The sequence below is a fragment of the Pinus tabuliformis genome, chromosome 3_2 (assembly GCF_031772625.1).
Source record: "Pinus tabuliformis cultivar Carrire ecotype Pingquan chromosome 3_2, CPIR1, whole genome shotgun sequence".
Lineage (NCBI taxonomy): Eukaryota > Viridiplantae > Streptophyta > Pinopsida > Pinales > Pinaceae > Pinus > Pinus tabuliformis.
The window spans coordinates 90,243,747-90,259,345 of NC_142302.1; the positions used below are offsets into that span (position 1 = coordinate 90,243,747).

Consider the following 15,599-nt stretch of genomic DNA (forward strand, 5'->3'; position numbering starts at 1 on the left):
AAGTATACACGCAGTGAATACACCCAGCCAGAGGAAGATTCTCGAAAATATCTTCTAGTTTACCAGAAAGTGGTGCCAGCGCTTGTTATTTCTATTTTCATAGCTCAAACGAAAGCAGAAGGCGACCAGCCGACTCTTCCCAAGCGAATGTTGCATGCTTGCAGCACTAAGGAGCAAATATAGAAATGGTTAGGAATTAGATTCAATTTTTAGAAATAGTTTTGCTTTAGCAGAAGGGCGGTCATTTAAAACCGTATCCTAAATTTATGTAATTAAGTTAATTAGTCAGTAGTATTTAAACCCTTCTCAGGCATTACGAGAAGGGTCCAGAAATTTGTCAAAAAACTTGTCCTAAGAACATGCACTCTTGCACCCTCGGAGGGGGTTTTGATGAATGGATGGATCAAGGTTTATTAATGTTTGTATTTTATATCTGCTACTGATGTTGCACTTTTGTACTCTTAGTAGATGTTAGAGCAAGGAGAGATAAATCATTGTTTCTTGAAGCTTATGAGTGGAACCAATCATAAATGGTACTTTTATCTCTTGACTGTTTCTGTTTATATTTTTAAAGTGATATACAGTTTTTAGTTGTTTATATGTTACTGCATGAATGTGTGAGTTACCATTTGGCACTTTTGTATGGTGGAGTCATTCATTTATGTCTGATATATGAATAACTTACTATGCGATATGTTGTTCACAACTGTTTTGCCTAACTTTTTATGCAAAGTGGTTTATCTTAATTGATTTCTATTCTTATGATAGCTGAATGATCTTTATTACCAGTTATTGTTTGAAATCTCTTTAGATCGCATAATAGAAGAAATACACCTCGGGTTAGCATAGATTAGATGTGTTGTTTCTCATTAGATTACAATAGCATAGAGTTAGTTTAGAAGTTTGAATTAAATTAGCTTTAAGTACTGTTAGATCAGCATCATCCAACTCTACACACACACACACCCTTAAATTGGGAAACTGGTCCCATTATCCCCAGTCAGACCCATTATACCAAACGAATAAGGAGCTGCAAACCAAGGTCCGGACTGGGTGGGTATCCCCCTTGTTGTCGACCCGATTTTCGGTGCTTCAACATATTTGGCGCTAGAAGGAGGGCCCGAACTATGAATGGCACTTAAATCAAAATCTAAATACCATTCTAAGAGTAAATCACCCTCATCAACTCCCCCAACTTCCCTAGTACGTTTAAATCCAGAGTCAGAAGTCGCTCGAGTATTAACCGCTGCTACATACCCTAATATTTCAGACCAATCTACCATTGAACCCCTGAAGTTCAAACTTTGATTCGCAATCTCCAGGGATTTTCTATTTCTACACAGAGGTCTGATAAATCTCAAAGTAGCGTGACTTCCCAGTACAATCGTGCTCATCCCCTGACCAGATTAAAGAGTGAAAAATTTGACATCCATCCCACTGAATTCCCTCTCCCCACCAGGAAAAGAGCAAGGAAAACACCACAAGAGTCTGACAATGAGACTCTTTCATCTACATCATCCATTTCAACTCCCACGCCGCGAAGTCAGCCACCCACATCTTCATTCCAAACCACTCATCCATCTTCCACAACCCCTCTTCTTCAATCATCTAAGATCATAATATTTTCATCTTCCCAGCCTCAGGGATCATCCTCTGCACTTTCATTTACCAGCAGCTCAACGATGGCCCAGTCTCCATGGAACAATCCTGGGGCAGTTTTAATGCCTCCACCCCTGAGCCAAATACCGGCCCATCCTGAGAAATGGCTACCCAAATTCAATCCAGAAGCAGGCATGCTAGCTGAAGAGCACATTAACAATTTCACGCTTTCTGTCAATCTCAACGGAGTTACCAAAGAGGATGTTGTTTTCCGGCTTTTTCCCTATACAATGCAAGGAACAGCCGGGTCATGGTACTTTTCATTACCTTCCGGGTCTATCACAAGTTGGGACATTTTTCAAATTCAATTCCTTACCAAGTTTGGTGATGACAGATCAACGGCAACGTTAATCAATGACCTATCCAATCTTAAAGTCGAGGATAGAGAACCCATCAAACATTTCAATTTACAGTTCAATAAAATCCTCAACAAAATTCCCACTGCTTCCCAACCCAGCGAAGAAGTACGATGTGAATGGTATATTACGACCATACCATCAAACTTAGCAATCTTCGTGGATAGGGCAAATAAAACAACCTTAGTTGAAAACCCGACAGAGGCGATAACAGTAGAGAAACGCGTAGTTGCCCTGGAAAAGAGATCTGCGATAGAGGAACGCAAATCTAAAAAATTCACCTTCAAGGAAGACTCCAAGAAGAAACAAACAAAAGATCTTTTCGATTTGGAAGGATTGCAAAAGGTATTAAAAACCATGTCCAATGAGATGATTGACATTAAAAAACAAGTAGTAGAGACTTCTTCAAAAAAGCCCTACAGAGCTTTTAAAAGAGGCCCTTCAATGGATTTGAAACCACCCAACGCTATCTCAAATGTCGAATCCGAAGAAGAGGAAGAAGAAGAGAGTACCACTGAAGGGTAGACCGATGATGAAGAAGTGGTGGAACTACAAGGAATGTGGGATTTCATCCTCCCACAAGAAGAAAATCAGGAAGCATTTCCGGTTAGCACACGAAGCAAAAATCAACTTGATCCTCCCATAAATACCCCTAAGCAGAAGGGGGCAAGCCCTGCAGCAAAAGATAAAGTCGCAACAAAGAAAACGACCGCTAAAGCGACTCAATCTAGCCCAGTGCAACTAGATCAGACACCTCCATCAAGAACATTGATAGTGTCGGATGAAATGGAATACAATATTATTGATGACATGAAAAATACTAGGGCTAATGTCACCCTTTATGAATTGAGCAAATTGAAACATCAATAGAAGATAATGATGAAAGAATTACATGTCGTGCCTACTACATCTTTGCCTATAGCTGTAGCTTCCCACAAAATGGGAAGACCTCCAACCAACACGATCAATAAAATTGATCCAAATGACATCGCCTTGATTGGAGGAAGATCAAGGTCTCACACTCCCCCTTTTCTTCTCACTTATGAAATTTTCAATAAAAATGTGCACAATTGTTTGGTAGATTCAGGTGCTTCAACGAATATTTTACCCAGATCAATATGTGCCAAGTTGAATGTTCAACCACAAAAATCTGCAGTGCGCATAGTTCATCTTGATAGTTCTCAAGTCAAAGTGATTGGTGAAGTTAATCAAGTGACCATAAGATTGTTGTCTAACCTGAAGGTATGTCAGGTTATTGACATTCTAGTAGCTGATATCCCAGAATTATATGGCTTGATTCTTAGCAGGGATTGGTCCGAAAAAATCCATGGATACTTCTCAACCGACTGGTCGCACATGTGGTTACCCTACAATGGTAAATCGAATCAAATAAAGGTTGAACGAGAGTTACACCAGAAGTACATAATAATGGAATTGGAGGGAGAAAATGAAGCAATAGCATATAACAACAGTATCATATGCAATTACTCGGTAGATTCTTTCCTCGCAATTTCAATGCTCATACATCACCTTACTTAGAAAATTCAGTTTTGTCCCAAGTCGAAATTTTTTCCCAAACTGATAATTCAAAGTGTGTTAAATTTGTAGACAAACCTGTAAATACATCTTTATTTTTGAAATTATATTTTGATGGCTCTAAATCTAACGAAGGAGCAGGAGCAGGATGCGTTCTGATTAGTCCAGAAGGAAATAAGACCATGCTTACGTGCAGACTTGAATTTGATTGCACAAACAATACAGCGGAATATGAAGCCTTAGTGCAAGGCCTATACAAAGAAATTGGGATGAACGTCAAGTATCTTCAAGTATTCGGAGACTCTGAGATTGTCGTCAAACAGGTACGTAACACCATACATTGCCTATCAGGTCATTTGAAACACTATCAATATTTAGTACAAGATCTGACTGAGCATTTCATAGCATTCAATATTTCATCAATCCCAAGACTCCAAAACGCGAGCGCAGACCTTTTAGCTAACGTAGCCTCCAAACTTATCCCCTCTAAAGATTTTAGTCCGGATAGATTCTCAATAGAATTAATCTTTAGACCGTCCATCCCTAACAACATTAAAAATTGGAGAGTATTCAATGACGATCCTAATATTGTAAATTTCCTCACTTCTGAAGGATCCTACTCCAATCAAATAATTGACGAAGGGCATCATGATCGACAAATACAACAAGATAGCACTGATAATGCTATACCTAAATCAGTGGTTAAGTTGGAAGACTTATACGATTTGAAAATTCGGTTTAAAAGGTCTACCATTTCTAATCTCTACAGTTCAACTCTGAACTACGAATTAGTAAACCTAGGAACCGATGATAAACCACAAAACATTAATCTAGGCCACGGCCTAGCCCCTGAAGAAAAACTAGCGTATATTTGTCTTTTGAGACAATACAAAAATGTTTTTGCTTGGAATTACGATGAGCTGAAGACATACGACACTTATATCATTCAAGATACTATCCCTATGATTGATAACGAAAAACCTGTCCAACAGAAACTCAGAAAAATCCACCCCAATTTAGAAAATCAGATAAAAACTGAGCTAAATAAGTAATTAAAAGCCAGAATAATTTTCCTCGTCAGACATTCCAAATGGGTCTCCAATATGGTACCCGTTAGAAAGAAAAACAGAGATATTAGAATCTGCATCGATTTTCGGAATCTCAACAAAGCCTGTCAAAAAGACAATTTTCCCCTCCCACCTATGGAGCAGATATTACAGGCAGTAGCAGGCTCAGAACTAATGTCTTTTTTGGATGGATTTTCAGGATACAATCAAGTGCTGGTACATCCCGATGATTAGTTAAAAACCACATTCTGAACTAAATGGGGCACATACGCATATCGGAAGATGCCATTTGGTTTGATCAATGCGGACGCTACATTTCAGAGACCCATGGACATCGCATTCAAGGGTTTAGTCAATAAATATGTAGTAATTTATTTGGATGATATAACAGTGTACTCCAAGAAGCGAAGCGACCATCTCAAAGACTTGAAACAAATCTTTCAACGATGTTTAAGGTATGGAATTTCACTTAACCCAAAGAAATCTTTTTTCGCATTAAGTGAAGGAAAACTTCTAGGATTCATAGTGTCAAAATCTGGTATTCACATTGAGCCTGACAGAATCAAAGGAATTTCTGAAATATCCCTACCTCATAACAAAAAAGCCATGCAATCTTTCCTTGGTCAAATCAATTTTGTGAAGATATTTGTCCCAGATTTTTCACGAATTGTTTCTCCTTTGCAAACCATGATTAAAAAGAATTCAAATTTTAAATGGGGTCAAGATGAGCATGAAGCATTCAACCTGATTAAACAAGCTATCATTAATGCTCCATCTTTAGCGACCCCAAATTTTTCAGAATCTTTTATCTTATACACATTCGCCTCAGAGAAATCATATGCCGCGATTCTAACTCAAGCAAATCAAGAGAAAGCGAAAGCTCCAATCGCATTTTTTAGCTCGAATCTACAAGGTGCTGAACTCAACTATTCAGACGTGGAGAAACAGGCATATGCTGTTTTCAAAGCGGTCAAATATTTCAGACCTTTCTTACTTAAAACCCATACTAAGGTCATAGTACCATTTCGAGTGGTAAGAAATATTCTAATACAGAAGGATGTGGGTGAAAAAAGAGAAAATTGGATCACTGCTTTACAAGAATACGACCTTGAGATCAAACCAACAAGCATTGTAAGAGGTCAAGGCTTCCGCAAAATGTTGGCTAGAGCATCGCAAATTCCTGAAAATTCTTCTGAAGAGGTACAAATGTATGAGGTAAGCCTAAGTGATGCAGAATCATTATATGCTAACACCATTTATTATCTTAAGAACAGGTATGCTCCATCACACCTGGATCACAACAAGAAAAGAGCTCTGAGATTGAAAGCTAAACAATATCAGCTCATAAATGATGTTCTGTTTAAAAAGAATTACGATTCTGTTCTTCCTAGGTGTCTTGAGAAAACTGAAGCCAAAAAGGTTTTGCAGGAACTCCACGATGGACCAGTAGGCGGACACTATGCGGGAGATGCTACTGCACATAAAATCTTACGTGCAAGATATTATTCGCCCACGCTGTTCAAAGACTCACACAGTTACGTGAGGAAATGTCAAGTCTGCCAAACTACTGCAGGGAGACAAAAGAAACCGTCCATGCCACTACAGCCGGTAAACATTGAGCAACCATTCAGTCAGTGGGCCTTGGACATAATAGGTGAGATCGTTCCTCACTCTTCTAAGCAGCGTAGATACATCCTCACGGCAACAAATTATTTTACTAAATGGGTAGAAGCAGTTCCTCTCAAGACAGCTAATTCTGAAAACATCATTGAATTCATAGATCAATTTATAATCACTAGGTTTGGATTGCCAACGGTTTTAATGTTTGATAATGCCTCATACTTTTCTGGGAATGAAATGACTGAGTTTGCACTTAAAAGAGGGTTCAAACTGAAATATTCGGCCAACTACTATTCGCAAGGTAATGGATTGGCTGAGTCAACAAATAAAAACCTAATCAGGATTATTAAAGGAACAGTTGACCAGAACCAAAAGAATTGGCACAAAGCTTTGGTAAATGCTTTATGGGCAAATAGAATAATGAAGAAAGCTTCAATCGGCACTTCTCCCTTTAATTTAGTTTATGGGAAAGAAGTGGTTCTTCCAACTCACTTAGTCATCCCCTCTTTGTCTTTAGTACAATACATCGATGAAGTATCTACTTCCTCCATACAACTAAGACAAATGGAAATAATTAAATTAGAAGAACAACGAGAACAAGCTAAGAAAACCCATGCTCATCACCAAGCGCTAATAAAATCCTCTTTTGATTCAAGCATAATGACCAGAAAAATTTTTCAGATGGGAGATTTAGTTTTGAAATGGGATAAGGCTCATGAAGAAAAGGGCAAACATAAAAAATTTCAGAAGATGTGGCTTGGTCCTTTTCAGATTGTAGAAGTCATAGGCCCATCAACGTTTGAGTTGCAGGATTTAACAGGTAGAAGGGATTCTTTGCCTGTTAGTGGACAAATCCTTAAAATATATTTTCCATAGATGAGTATTCTTCTATTTTGTAGGATAGTTTTAGTTTTTCTTTTCTTTCTTATAAATAAAACCAGTTGTAGATGGTTACTACAGGAGTTCACGTAAAAGACACCAATTCTCTATCAGATTTTGATTTTTTTTTTTTATTTTTTTTTTTGCTTGTACGAATAGTAAAATTTTTCGAAAAATCTGATCTTCATTATTGACAGATAGAATTAACTTTAGCCTAGATATGCTACTAGTTTCAACTTAAAAAAATTTGATGAAAGCAACCTTTGGCAAAAAATTGTTTTATATCAGCACAATGAAAGGTATCAATAATAAAATAAAGATTCTCTGTAAAACTGTTGTTTTCAAACTCTATTATTGTCGTCCAGAGCTTTCTTAAGGAAAAACAATGACTTCCTCCCTACTAAAGGAAATCGCAGCATTCATAGGAACAATCCGAGAAAACACTATATCTCAAAGAATAAGAGGTCTCATCACGAGCCTGCTTATCATGATCACAGATATTATAACTTGTTGACTTTGCCAATACTGTCCACCAAAACAGGGCAACGACTCAAAATTGTTGCAATCAAAAGACAAGGGGTCTCATCACGAGCCATCTTGTTCAGCAAAAGTGTAAATCAAGTGAATGACTATGTCATAATTTGGCCACCAAACCAAGACATTATTCTTTAGAGAATAAAAAAGGAAAAAAGTGTCAAAATGGGTTTTTCTCTGAAAAGTTGTAAAAAAGCCTTAAGCAGGATAAAGGATCATTGTTGGGTAACAAGTAACCCTGTCGAGGCTATGGACGCCTGCTGGCAGCAAAGGCTCTACCTATGAAAAATGAGCATATTTTAAAAGCCAGCACACAGAGAAGACCTTATTTTATCTTTAAAAGACCAAGTAATGGCTGATGTAAATACAAGGACTAAGCCTGAGGAAGCCAACAATTGGAATAGGAAAAGGTTGAAACAAAATATCATTGATAGGATAAGGCATAATGTACTCTATCTGTCCATAACAAAATTTAGACTTATGAAATTTTTTCTGCTTTGGAAGTTAAAATTCAATAGAAAATCAGAGATAACTGGTTCTTCTCAGTGAATCGCCATTGTTGTGGCCACCAAAAACCCCCCTCTTTGTTTAGTATTAGCAATAACACCAAGCAAATGGGGACCCTTAATAAAAAATCCAAAAAAAAATTTATGAAATTTTTTTATTCAACTCCCTAAAACTGTATCGCATCACGAGAAGAGAATGAAACGTTTTCCTATGAGCATAATAAGTTGCGAAGAAGCGACGCGAAATTCATCGCATCACATACATTATGAAGCGCTCTTAAATGAAAAATCTTAAGGAATCTCCGACGGCCGATATGCGATGTCGCATATCGCAACATCGCGTAAGCAGCACACAATGATTCAATGACTAAGTGCGATCTACGATGCTGCGATCTGCGATGCTACGATCTGCGATGAATGCGATTTGCGATAAATGCGATCATGAATTTCTGCGATGACACATCTTGACGACGCGATCCGCGATGCTGCGATGCGAGTCGCAGAAATCACCCATCGCAAATTTTCCTCGGTGCAGTATTCAAGGAAAGCTATCCGTAAACCAAAATTGGGCGCGTGCCTTAAAAGAAATTAATGAATGTACGCCAAATTATTCAAGAAGGACAATTTTGTGTTTTTCGAAGAGTCAGTTAGTTATGGGTGTCATGATTATGCATTCATAAGAGCTTAAAGCTTTCATCTCAATCTTTATTATCATTACTCTTTTCTTTTGCGTAAACTGTAAGACAGGAAATAACATGAAGCAATGTGCAGGAAACATCTAAGGAAAAGGGGAAAGCGTCAATGCTCGGAGAACAGAGAAGAGATGCCTTCATAAAGGGATGCCGCATGCAACAGGACCATAGATTCTAGAGTATCACTCAACAGATGTTGATGTCAATAGGCCATCCAAAACTCAGAGTCAAAGGCGCACAAAGGCAACATGTTTACAAAAGATCCTGAAGCTTATGCCCGGTAAAGCAAAAAGAAAAAAGGCGCTAAAGAAGGAAAATGCACCAGAAAAGCCCGGAACAAAGAACAGAGGTAGTTTTTGATGCAGAAAATTGTTTAGAGAGTAAAGTCCCTAACTTATTCAGTCATTCACAAGGCCAGAAACCGAAATAGAAAAAGCAGAATCAGTTTGAGAGAAATTTGGGTTATTACCAAGTATACACGTAGTGAATACACCCAGCTAGAGGAAGATTCTCGAAAATATCTTCTAGTTTACAAGAAAGTGGTGCCAGCGCTTGTTATTTCTATTTTCATATCTCAAACGAAAGCAAAAGGCGACCAGCCGACTCTTCCCAAGCGAATGCTGCATGCTTGCAGCACTAAGGAGCAAATACAGAAATGGTTAGGAATTAGATTAAATTTTTAGAAATAGTTTTGCTTTAGCAGAAGGGCAGTCATTTAAAACCGTATCTTAAATTTATGTAATTAAGTTAATTAGTTAGCAGTATTTAAACCCTTCTCAGGCATTAGGAGAAGGGTCCAGAAATTTGTCAAAAAACTTGTCCTCAGAACATGCACTTTTGCACCGTCGGAGGGGGTTTTGATGAATGGATGGATCAAGATTTATTAATGTTTGTATTTTATATCTGCTACTGATGTTGCACTTATGTACTCTTAGTAGATGTTAGAGCAAGGAGAGATAAATCATTGTTGCTTGAAGCTTATGAGTGGAACTAATCATAAATGGTACTTTTATCTCTTGACTATTTCTGTTTATATTCATAAAGTGATATACAGTTTTTAGTTGTTTATATGTTACTGCATGAATGTGTGAGTTACCATTTGGCACTTTTGTACGGTGGAGTCATTCATTTATGTCTGATATATGAATAACTTATTATGCGATATGTTGTTCACAATTGTTTTGCCTAACTTTTTATGCAAAGTGGTTTATCTTAATTGATTTCTATTCTTATGATAGTTGAATGATCTTTATTACCAGTTATTGTTTGAAATCTCTTTAGATCGCATAATAGAAGAAATACACCCCCGGTTAGAGTAGATTAGATGCATTGTTTCTCATTAGATTACAATAGCATAGAGTTAGTTTATAAGTTTGAATTAAATTAGCTTTAAGTACTCTTAGATCAGCATCATCCAACTCTACACACACACACACCCTTAAATTGGGAAAGTGGTCCCATTATCCCCAGTCGGACCCGCTATACCAAACGGATAAGGAGCTGCCAACCAAGGTCCAGACCGGGTGGGTATCCCCCTTGTTGTCGACCCAATTTTCGGGGCTTCAACAGGTTCCTGTTCTGGATGTGGGTTACTCGGGTTGAAGCTTGGATGCCTACTGCTGTCTGCAAATACTGAGGAAGTCAGGTGCTGCCTCAACCTTGGATTTTGGTCTACTTTGCTTGCTTTCAGGTGGATAAACCTTACCCTATCTATTTTCTAGCACTTCTTCTTTGAAGTTCGTTTTCCTTTCTTGCTATGGAATTGGCTGCATAACTTCGATAAATGGTTCACACAGGATTTGGAAGCGGTGAGACCAGAAAGCGCTATCGATTGTATAGGTGGGGCAGCATTCCAGTCCCATATGGAGTTGAGCTGTGGAGAGATATTCGGGTTTGCTTGTTAACAATGCTTTTGCCTTGCCCTGCCTTTTAAGAGGGTTTCTTCAGTTTTGGACCTGGAGGGTTTCGTTTTTATTTATTTTTTTCCTCTTCTTGGTTAGCTTCTCCAAGCTTGCTCACTACCGGCGGGGGTTACCTTTAATTTTTGTAATACAGTTGTAAAAGAACATCAATTAGTTCCGTTTTACCTCTTGGGTTCTCTTGGCTCGCTCATTTATATGGGCAGGAGCCTGAATATGTTTTTTTTTAAACGTTGGAGGTTCCGTGACTTTTGTTGTAAAAGACTAAACATTGTTTTCTCCTCAGGAGTATCCGTGTAATTTTGTCGAAAGTTCTTCATGATTAAGCTATGGCCGTCTGTATTTTCTTTGCTCTATATAGCACTTATGGGTTTTGTGTTCCTCTACGGAATAAGCTTTCTATTTGGTAATAATTTTATTTTCAACACGTTTGTCCTAAGATACGTAGAAAAGATGGTTCTGCGTTACTTTTTCTTACGAAACACCGCAGCCTGAATCTTTTTGGTAATTCTAGGCTTGCATGTATAGTTTTCCTCTAATCTTCTGTAGTGGTTAACCTAGCCGTTCCCCTGCGACGACCATGAATTCTGGAACCCAGAATCATGACCATGGTCGCAGGGTTTTGGATTCCAGTTGGTTTGAGGGTTCTTGCCTCTCGAATTCATCAATGTAGCTTATATTCACATGGGTGGCCTCTGTCCAAGGCTGTCCTGTGATGATGCACCGACATCCGGTCACAGAACCTACATGCACAGATTTTCCCTTACGCTCTTTTTGTTTATCACAGATCTAATATTTATTTTCTTTTTGGGTCTCTAATATACTTAACCGGTTCGGTGCTCTTTGAACAGGATCTTGTCCCTGCTTGTTATCACTAGTTCTTCTGTATGGCAATATATACTGGCTTTAGCAAAGATTACAGTCTTCGTTTGTAAATTCAGTTTCTATGGTAGCTTTTATTTGGTTATTGCAAAGATTACAAACTCTGTTTATTTTTTCAATTTCTACGGCAGCTTATATTTGGTTATTTTTAAGAGGAACTAGTCCTTTAAACTATAACACTTTTGCTCGAGAAGTTACAGTTTGGTGTTTGTTTCAGTTTTACCTTCATTTGAAAGGATTATAAATAAAGGTTGCCTCTCCAGCAGTATGTTCTGGTTCATTTATTTAATTGTATTACATTTCCACCGAGGCTCTAAGTTATGCTTATAGGTATAATACCTGTATTCGAGTCTTTTAGGTTTCCAACCAGCGTAGATCTTAATTCCGCTTCCATTTTTTTCTTGGTATTTCTCTTGCCTACACAGACATGGTTGTCTCATCATATGTGGCAGGTCGCAGCTAGTCTGCTATAGTAGACTGCCTTCTCCTAGTTTTAATGTTTTACGTTGAACAGATACATTTTGGAACCATTTAGGGTATAACTGTTGATCAAAAGGCAATGTTGTTAGTAACAGATAATTTGATAGCATTGATTAATTCCCAACCACTTAAAAGAGATTTAGGTAAAATTCAAAAAGTAAAAAAAAAAACTTATGCTTTATACTATTTACTAAGATAAAAAAATGGAAATGCTACGCACTCTAACACCGTCTTTCCTGTCTATAATTCTGTAGAAACAGTTGTAACCAAAAAGAAATCACTATGTTTAGATATAGTTTTATATAGATAAGATGCAGGACATTGGTTTCACCGATAGAGACTTTGGCCCACTCTACGAGGAACTAATTTCTAACATTATGAAAAGCTATAAAGTCCAGTGCAAAAACATAATCCATTAATATTTTTAATTAGGAAATATTGCGCGATTGCAGGCCAGATTTTAAACAACTAGAACAATGGAGCCTTCAAGGATTGCACCATAGAGAACTTTTAAGATAAACAAGGGTTACAAGAATATGTCTGAAAACAATGATAGAGGGGAACCTAAACCAGTAGGCAGCTGAGTAAAGGTAAATAGTCAGCACTAACTTAGCTAACAACTAACACAGCCGAACAATCGTAGCCATTTTTCATTGATCACCTCAAACCTTCTGCAGGTTTTCAAATCCTTGGCCAGTTATGTTAGTTTTTGGTTGCTCCGAAAGTGTTTTCACACTGGCTAGGAGAGTGCTTTATGGGATGTGAAAGGCATTTTGTTCAATAGCAACTACCTGAAAATTGAAATACCTGAAAACACTGAAAAATAACCACAAATGAGCCTGTGAACAACATATGTATTTCCAGTTTTTAGGCTTTAGCAGAGATAGTAGGAATCATTATCATTATCATACGCCCACCTGAAAGCCTGATATATTGTAACTTTTTCTAAGTTCCTGAACTTTTGGATGGAATACTAGAGTCCAGGCCAAATCAGGTGCTTAAACAAGGAGATATATTATATCAGCCCCTCTCTAGGCACTTGGGTTTTCTTTGAAGTACATTTCTATAAATTAACATATACATAAGCCAAATCTATTTAAATTTAGGTTGGATATTTAGAGTTACAATAATACATACATCGACCATTTGTGTGAACTAAAGATAGATATTCATCCTCGAGTTTCCTATGTCTAGGTGCATTCTAGATCTTGATTTACATGAGATTGTGTTAGTTTCCTTATTTAATGTGCCATGAAAGAGATGATGGTTCATCTCATTTCCATGAATGTTGTAGAAGGAACCTAGGCTCTTTTGGTGCAAACATCATACTGGTTACATGTATTTGAGTTTACAAATTTTCTAACATGGATCTGAAATTTCACTTGGGAATTGGAAAAATGTAAATTTATTTCAACCTGAAAATAGTGTTAATCCCCAAATACAAGGAAGGAATTGGACTATCTTTTTTATTCTTATGACTATTGGATTTTGTCTCTTGAAATTGATTTCTGAAACTAGTTCTGATCTCAAAACTTTTTATTAAATTCCTTGGAATATTATGGAGGATATTTATAAAAACATTTGAGTAGAATCGGAGCTAAATTTATTAGTGACATTCATGTTGGAAGATTACCAACAATAATTCTACTACAAGTTTCCCTATCTCATTTTTCTAACATATGGGTTCACAATATTCTCCATACTTTTACCCATGTTATCATCTAGTTTTTTCTTAGAACATTTGGCCTCAAAGTACCTATTTCTCTATCTATCACTGGGTAGTGAATTTAGGTCATTTAGTCTAGATTTGGGGGACATATATTTCAATAGTATGGAAATATTGATTGAGTTAGGTGTTTGTCTTTTCATTGTATCTATTTTCAATGTTTAGAACTTAGTGACATCAACATTATCATTTTGGTACTAGTTTTTTTGTATGCAATAGTCTTGATATATACTCTTTTCCATTCCTAGTAGAGTAGTGCAATGGTTTCAGCATGTTTACACCAAATATATTTGTCAATTTTAAAAGCTATGGGGCCACATGAAAAACATGGTTAAAATCTCATCTTTTTTCAATATTTTGCAAAATTTGTCTTTCCTATGCCACGTAACCCCACTATCCCCAATATTTGAGATTCCCCCCTTTGCTGTTGTTGCAATAGGACTGTCTCTTCAAAATCTTGAAGCTTAAAATTCAAGCCTGTTGGATAGTCGGCCACGGGAAACTCTGGCTTTTTCACTATTTCCGACAGACATTTAACCACCTTATCTAGCAACTCTATCTCAAGCTCCTTGCTAGTTATTAAGAAGAAAATAAATATAACAGTGAGAAACAAACATCTATGTCTATTTATCAAACATAAAATACTATCATTGATAGTGAAGGTTGAGTTTTCACCCAGTATTGCACGCCTCCAGCTCGAAACCACTAATGTTTGCAACACGAAAAAGTGCATTTCTCCAATCTTCAATAGTCTTGGAGTCAAATCGTGGCTTCTCTTCATTAGTTTGAGGGTCAGAAGTTCTCTTCTCTACGAGGTTTTGTAGGGCTTGAGCATATCTTCCCCATTTACTCCGCGCCCATCGAACCTCCGCGGGCGTGACACCGTAAAACACTGGAATTGTGGGAACCCCTGAGTCCAACATCAACACGAGCTCATCTAGGCACCAATTTGATTCAGCATAACGAGGAGAGAAGATCGCCACATAGGCTGAGGCAGTCTCAATAGCACGTTTTATTTGAGAAGGAAATTCGTATCCCCGCTACAACTCGTCCTCATCCAGAAAGGCCTTCAATTCAATTGAGCGAAGGCGATTGTAGAGTGACCTGGTGAAGGTTTTCTTCACGTCAACTCCGCGGTGATTTATGAATATCTCATACCACTGACTGTTGTTGGAATGAGAAATTGTAGACGAGGAAGCAGCCATTACCAGTACAATGCTGAGGTAGGCTATTATTTAGCAACTAAAGGCATTTGTAACCTTTGAACTAGATCAGTAATGATAGGAAGTACACTTGTTGTATTGGTGATAGCTCAAGTTCTTGAAATCATAATGGGTGATCTGATCCTAACCAAGATTTCTACTCTATAGCTTGATATTATATTTTTATATTTGAATCTAGTTTGTATATGGAGATACAGATTCACTTATGATACAGTTTGGTGTACCAAATATAGAAGAGGCCATGACGCTAGGGAGGGAAGCCTCAGATTATATTAGTGGTACATTTACAAAGGTACAGTGTTAAGAATTTTAAATATCCGTGAAGCCTCTAGAGTTGTTAATGATGTTTTTGTAGGGATGAATGTTTTAATATCACCTTTCTTTCTAAAACTAATCTTCTTTTGACATTCCACTTCCATGAGATCTTCATAAATATGCTCAGGACAAGATAATCAGTTATTCTTTTCTGTGGCTTATCTGCATCTGTTTGGTGCATCTTTCACATCTAATTAGTGTGTTA

The 15,599-nt window shown here is 37.4% G+C and overlaps 1 protein-coding gene across 1 annotated transcript; it reads right to left on the reverse strand.

The window, feature by feature from the left end:
* Positions 1-14,205: 14,205 nt before the first annotated feature.
* On the reverse strand, positions 14,206-14,779 carry LOC149179980 (putative disease resistance protein At4g19530). The gene is made up of 2 exons (XM_089413722.1): positions 14,532-14,779; positions 14,206-14,428 (listed from the first exon to the last, which is right to left on the reverse strand). The coding sequence occupies exons 1-2, from the start codon at positions 14,777-14,779 to the stop codon at positions 14,206-14,208; spliced, it is 471 nt and encodes a 156-aa protein (XP_089269848.1).
* Positions 14,780-15,599: the final 820 nt, after the last annotated feature.

Coding starts and splice junctions, on each gene's coding strand:
- LOC149179980 (XM_089413722.1), bottom strand. CDS start 14,779: ATGTTGGACTCAGGGGTTCCCACAATTCCAGTGTTTTACGGTGTCACG. Junction 14,429..14,531: donor CTGGAGGCGTGCAATACTGG/GTGAAAACTCAA, acceptor CTTAATAACTAG/CAAGGAGCTTGAGATAGAGT.